The 7,165-nt window shown below is 41.5% G+C and overlaps 1 protein-coding gene across 1 annotated transcript in view; it reads left to right on the forward strand.

The window, feature by feature from the left end:
• Mmp20 (matrix metallopeptidase 20) overlaps window positions 1–6,661 on the forward strand; it is a 40,795-nt gene extending 34,134 nt beyond the window's left edge. Inside the window, exons 9-10 of the mRNA XM_005346781.2 lie at window positions 5,203–5,306; window positions 6,561–6,661. Of these exons, the coding sequence (XP_005346838.1) occupies window positions 5,203–5,306; window positions 6,561–6,661 (205 nt within the window). The remainder of the gene's footprint in view (window positions 1–5,202; window positions 5,307–6,560) is intronic.
• The last annotated feature ends 504 nt before the right edge of the window (window positions 6,662–7,165 follow it).

Raw genomic sequence — 7,165 nt, forward strand, 5'->3', positions numbered from 1 at the left:
TAAGGAGGTTGAGCATGACCTTAAGTGTCTTTTGGCCATTTGAACTTCCTCTGCTGAGAATTCTCTGTTCATTTCAGTGCCCCATTTTTTAATTGGCAACCTACGGACTGGGAGAAGATCTTTACCAACCCCGTAACAGACAAAGGTCTGATCTCCAAAATATATAGAGAACTCAGGAAACTAGACTTTAAAATGCTAATTAACCTAGTTACAAATTCTTATAAAAAAATTTACCCTAGATATTTAAAATTGAAATAATACTGACAATAATTTTCTAACATTAGAAATTCTCTGGAAGGGTTTATTCACCAGTGATTTTCTTCAAAATATTTAAAGAAAAATCAATACCAAATTTTCACAAGCTTCTCCAAAACATAGAAGAGAGCACCACACCAGTTGCCTGTATAAGCCATCAAGTCTTGACACAGAAACTGGGCAAAGGTGTCATGACGAAATAAAGAAATAATTTTATTTGCATATATGAATCCAAAGGTGCTCCAAAAAATACTGCCTAGAAACCCAGAAAGTGTTTAAAAATAATTACACACAAAGATGAAGAGGGGATTTTAATAGGAATGTAAGAATATGTTAATATCCAGAAATCAAATAGCACTATGTTTTATGCTGCTTAGTATACGAAAAAACATGTGATTGTCTCCCTAGATGCAGAAAGGGTGCTTGGTGAAATCAAGCATCATTTTATGATGAAAAGGAAGCATGACAGTAATAGAAAGAGAAGAGAGAAACTTCCTCACAGTTAGAATGAGACTCAGCAATGACGACTGACGGCTGCCCCCACTAAGATCAGGCAAAATGAAATCCCCACTCTCCCGCTCCTTCAGTGTTGTCAGGAAGTGCCAAGCAGGGCAATGAGGCAAGAGCAAATGAAAAAAAGCCAGAGGAGAAAGTCAAACTATTTTTCTCTGTGTAGGATACTATCTTTTAATAGAAAAACATAATTAAGACTCAAAACAAAACGATTAGAACTAACAAATGCATTCAACAAGTTTGCGAGGATGAAAAGGACTTAAAATATCTACATAATATAGCATCAAAGACACAAAATATTTTTTAAAAATAAACTAAGGAGATATTGAAAATCATGCAGTCTAAATGCTGAGCTATCCGTGAAAGCAATCACACACAAACTCCGAATGGAAAAGTGTTCAAGTGTTCCTGCCCGTGAGCCACAAGCCCTTGTGATCTTCAGCTCGAGCACAGTATCAGAGTGTCGCTCGCTTCTTTGTAGAAAGTGACAAGCTGAACTTCACGGGGAATTTCACAGGCCCCCGAATAGCTAAGCCATCGGAGGAAGAAGAGGAATGAGAAGAATTTGCATATGGCCCATTCTTGCTGATTTCAAAACCCACCACAAAGAAGCCTCAGTCAGAGAAGTGTGAGTCATAAGGACAGCCGTATACATCGACGGGATAAAATTTGGAGCCTAGAATTTGACCATATGGCTATGGTAAGTCAGCTCATAAGCTGCTAAGGACGTTCAGTTGGTTGGCAATACTTCTCAATGAATTCTTTGGTCCAAGAGCCACACGCAGAAGCATGGGAATGGACTCTTTGCAGCATGAATAAAATTAAGTCAAAAGTGGCTAAATACCTTACATATAAATGCTAAAATGAGAAAAACTTTTAGAGAAAAAATAGAAGCTCCATTACTTTGGATTTGACATTGGCTGCTTAGATACAAACACACACAAAAAGAAATCAGACAAACTGGACCTCATTAAATTAAGTTTCTGCTCAAAGGACACTAAAGGAAAGTATGATAAATCATAAGGAGTGTAAATGTAAGTCACAGGTCTGGTAAGTGACTTCTGTCATCTAGTTCAATTACTAGAAAGACACACAATCCAGTTAAAATATGACAAGAGAGCCTACTAGACATTTCTCAAAAAAAGTATGCTCAAATGTCCAAATACACATGGACAGATGGCTGGCACCCATCATTGGATAAAGGTGAACCAAAGATGTCACTTCATACATACTAGATGCGCTAATCTAAAAGCCAAATCCTATCAAGCATTGTGGGAATGCAGTAAGACAGGACCTTCATACAGCTGCTGATAGGACGGGGAGTGAGTGGGGGAATGGGAGACCGTCTGCCGTACCAGAGAAACATCAATAGAACTAATCAGACCCAATTTGTACTCACAGACACGTTCCTAAAAGAAATAGAATCTATAACAAGTAATCATGGCAACATCTCATAATAATCAAGTGAGAGAACAACCCAAGTTACCTTCAAGTGCTGAACTGGTAGATAAAATATGATAAATTCCTTCAATTGAATATTATGTGGTACATGTGGCTCTTGGGAGAGTATATCAAAGCATAAAGAAACTGGCTGTAGACATACCAGAAATAGTGGAATGTCGTGACACAGGCCTCAGTACTGGGGAGGTGGAGGCAGGAAGAGTGGCCAGTTTAAGGTGAGCCTGAGTCCTATCTCAGAAGAACAAAGCCACCAACAGGAGCGTTCCACAGGCCTATGTTGTAAGTACAGCGTTATGTCCTGGCTCTTTGCCAACATTTCTCTTCAGTTACAAATGTGGAGATGAAGGTCCATCTGAGAATACACATTTGATATCTCTGCACTGTGATATCACTAAATCATTGGCAATGATTCATGGCTATGCCCTTTGATCCACATTAAATGACGAGCAAATGTTCATGATTGAAATAATCATACTTGCAGAGAATTATTTACAATTTGGTATCCGGGTTTCATAGACAAGACTTTAGACATGAAAAAATAGAGCAGTAGTTTAACATATCATAGCACATAGCAGATTATCAATAGAAATGTTTACTATAAATATTCATATTTAGCTAACAGTCATTTTGTTGGCTTATCATATGGCAGGAACTATAGAGTATCTCAGGTTTTCCTCCTTCTATCTCTTCCATGTGCTTTCTCAACAGTCTTGAGAAGAACGTGCTATTGCCTTTGTTTACAGTTTAAAAACTTGCATCTCTGTTAGAGTTTAAATGAGAGTTTCAACCTATCACAACTAGTGGTCAGCAAAATGGCAGAGCAGTTAAGGCATGTGCCTGACGACCCTCATTCACTCCCAGAGACCTACATGGTAGAGGGAGAAAACAGAGCCCCTCAAGGTGGCCTCTAATCTACACACACTCACACACACGCACATACACACCCATGCACACACACACACGTACACACCAATGCACACACACACGCACATACACACCCATGCACACACACACACACACACGCACACGCACATACAAACCCATGCACACACACGCACATACACACGCACATACGCATGCACACACACTAAAAATAAATAAAATGTAAAGGTAAATGTTAAGCTAACACAGCTAGGAAGCGGTGTGTCAAAAGCTGTATCACATATCGTTTGAGTCCAGATATACTCTTTCTTCAGTTTATCTCACCATAATTTACTGAGTCAGAAAGCCTGTGCATCTTGTGCTGCACCTAAATTCTTCTTCTGTAATCCTGTCGGCAAAGTCCCTGACCTGGCTCTCAGGAGCAACTCCACCACCTCCCACCCTCCGCCCACCCCACTTGACCCTTTCCTAGAACAAAATGTGATCTGCTGACATAGGTTTAAAGATTGAAAACTAAACATGAAACAAAAAAAATAGGAATAGACAAAAGAAAGAGAAATTAAGACTTAAATTCATTGAAGGCATAGGATCCCAGATCAAATTACAGAGTCTGCTAGACCTCGTGGAAGAAGTCAGAGTCTTGGGATCAAAATAAACCACAGTGACTGCGGCTAGAGCTTGTCGTGGCTCCCATCTGAGGAAGGGAGAGTGGCAGAGGGGACTGAGTTCATGCATGTGAACTGTCTTATCCTCATGGTGACTCTTTTCCAGCCAAAGGCTTACAGCTCAAAGCATAGTCTCGTATTCCCTCAGTTACAACTTGTATAGATGATAAGGGTCAAAAATCCAAACCCAAAGCCATCTACCTAGGCACAATGCTCTCTACTCTGTCACTGGAATCCCCAAACATCTGTCCACAAAGGGCAAGACCATCACCACATTTTCACAACAATTTAAGAACATCACCATGCCATAAAGGGGGAGCCTGTCAACACTGGGAAGGTGGTTGGCCGGAGGCGTCTTCTATTCCCACCTTAAACTCTTTCTGCCTTTCTAAGTGATGGCTTCCTTCTTTGTGAACAATGATGGAAATCGACAGCAGCCAGTCACTTGATGATAATGTTCTTCATTACTCTGTGTCAGTGATGCAGAACCTTGTCCTACGTCTACATCAACTGTCTCAGCAGCATACTAATGCATCATAGTCTGTTGATAGGCTGGGAGTGTTAGCCTCTCCCCCTGCCCATAGCACTCCAGAGAGCAGCACAGCTCAGTCTCACCACTGTGAACACTTCCTTGTGAAGGCTTAGTTTCTCCTCAAATCTTGGCAGCTGTTTTCCCCTGTCCCATGAAGGCAGAGGTACATTTCACGGGATAGTGGGCATAACCTACCATAGGAAACTACCCAGTAGCCCAAGGAAAAACTTTATCTGGTGAGATATGTACATGGGAATGCCCCAGCTCGGGCTCTGTGCTCGTAAGGAAGGGACTTTCTCCTGCTTGAAATGGAGCAGCCATCCTCACCTGTGCTGAGCTCATACAATGCGGCTGACTCACAGCCATGGCCTTTACAGCTTAGGTCTCAAAGAGACCTGCTAACTGTTTCAGAGCTAGAATCCTACTCTCTTTCCAGGAAAGAGCAATGAGATTTAAGTGACGTAATGCGAAAGAGAAGAGAGTCACATGTGTGGCAATCGTGTGGAACTGTCTTAGAGCCTGGTGGGCTCTTGAGTGGGTATACAACTAAATACAATGGCTGCCTGTCCCTCAGAATCAGTGACCACTAGTTCTCCAGGGTGGGGTAACGTGGAAGCATGGGAAGGGGTGAGCGAAGTGCAGGCTCCAGGATCCAGATGGAAAATGTGCATATTTGAAGAACAAACTCAACAGAAGCCATCTTTTTAAGACTTGGGGCTCAGTTGTTACGTATTTCCTTGGTTCTGATCATTCACACATTCATTTGTTCATCCAAAAGAGACAGAGAGAGATCTCAAACACATTAAAAATCAGAGCTGGCTGATAATGTTCCTGGCCATGTTAATGTCACCTGTAACCTACAGTAACTTATTTGTGAAATAATATCTCCCCCAGCTATGATGAAAGAAAAAAGAAAATGGAAAAAGACTATCCAAAGAACACTGAAGAGGAGTTTTCAGGAGTGAGCGGCCACGTAGACGCCGCTGTGGAGTTAAATGGTAAGTGTCCCCATATCAGTGGTCCCTGGGAAACTACAACAAGCAATCTGGGTTCTGCTTTTACTTATAGCAAATAGATTCCAATAGGAGTCACTGGTTCTTACTTGGGTCCTAAGTCATTTCATGAATTCAAATAAGCAAATTACATACCAAGAGGGGGATTTTCTTAAAGTCCTCTATTAAAAAATAAATAAACAAAAATAAAATGATGGTTCTCCCTTTACTAATAGATATATTTAAAAGTGTAGTGTTAAGTTGGGAAATGTAGCTGACCCTGCCCCTGACCCTGTGCACAGCCCTGGGTTCAGTTTCCAGCTGACATAAACTAGGCATGTGACTTGTAATCCCAGCACTTGAGGAAGGGAAGTTCCAAGTCTTCCACTACATAGCAAGTCCAAGGAAAGCCTGGAATGTGTGAGAAACACAAGAAGTGCAGCTCTGGCCTGTAATCCCAGCATTCGGGAGGCTGAAGCAGGTAAATGAAGAGTTTGAGGTTAGATACATAGTGAGACCCTTTCTCCAAAGCCAACAGCACCACAGTGTAGCTTGAGTCCAGTAGTTAGTCTCTGCCTTCCTGATATTACCTTTCCACTACCCAACTCCTGAAATCTCACACATAGCTAAGGAAGTCAGATGAACTATTATATACAAATCAAATCAATCTAGTTACTTCCTTTCCATCATGTTCTTCCTGAGTATGTAGCACAGAAACAGACAATGTTCAGAAACTGTAAGGAGATTGCAAATGTGGTCTTTATTCTCATGGAATGTTGAGCCTCCTTAGGAAATGCCTATCCATGTAACGCAGATGGAATTACTGGGAGACAAAACAGTCTGTGCTGTAGTATTGACTGGTTCCTAGACTTTACAATGACGTTCAGAAGTGACCTAAGACAGTGGGGACAAATGTGGCAGTTGGCTATATCATGATGAGCCTTTTGCTGGTCCTGAAGGCCAGTTAGATATTTGACAGGCTACACAAAGGCAAAATGACTAAGCAAAATCATAAAACATGATGAGGGTGATTTACCTCATACCCTAAGTGAAGACCTTACCCTGATGAAACACAGGATAATGAGGAATGGCCTGAGAGGTTGGGGTGTCAGGTTGCTGGAGCTGTACAGGAGACAAGCTCTGCCGTGTGATGGAGCCCAGCTTCCCACTGGTACCCCCTCAGAGCCACAGTTGCAATCCTCCCCCCAGAGACCCACAAGCCATCTCCAGTAACCATGATTTCAACCTTATCTCTTCTAGGCTACATTTACTTCTTTTCAGGACCCAAAACGTTCAAGTACGACACGGAGAAGGAAGACGTGGTTAGTGTGGTAAAATCCAGCTCCTGGATTGGTTGCTAAATCCGCAGGGTTAGTCTCCTCACAGGAACGGAGATCACTGTGAGCAACTGATGACCGGACATTATGGACTAAGCAGAGAGCCTGGACACTCTTGCCCGGCCTTCAGCCCTAAGGGTGATTTAAAGTTCCTTGAAAACAATAACAATTCTATTGCTTTTCCTAATTATTCATTTCCAATTTAAATCCTGATGAGAAATTAAGCCACCTTTACTCAGAATCAAATAATACACCCTTTGGTTAAACATTCTTTTTTTTTTAACCTACTGTGTTAAAGCAAATTGATCAGTTTGGTTTCTATTTATAGGAAAAAGACTGCATACGCACACACTCACACAATTCTTTCATTAAGAAAGGTCGTTATCACACAAAATAGAATTATCCTTTAAAAAGGGCCATTGTCCACTATGATGAGTAGAAATGTGCCTATTTACGTGTTGAAGATGTCACTACCAAAACGCAGCATCAGGTCTGTTTCTTGGTTTGGGTTGTTCGCTGGTCCCCTCA

This window comes from Microtus ochrogaster, chromosome 5, assembly GCF_000317375.1.
Source record: "Microtus ochrogaster isolate Prairie Vole_2 chromosome 5, MicOch1.0, whole genome shotgun sequence".
Taxonomy (NCBI): domain Eukaryota; kingdom Metazoa; phylum Chordata; class Mammalia; order Rodentia; family Cricetidae; genus Microtus; species Microtus ochrogaster.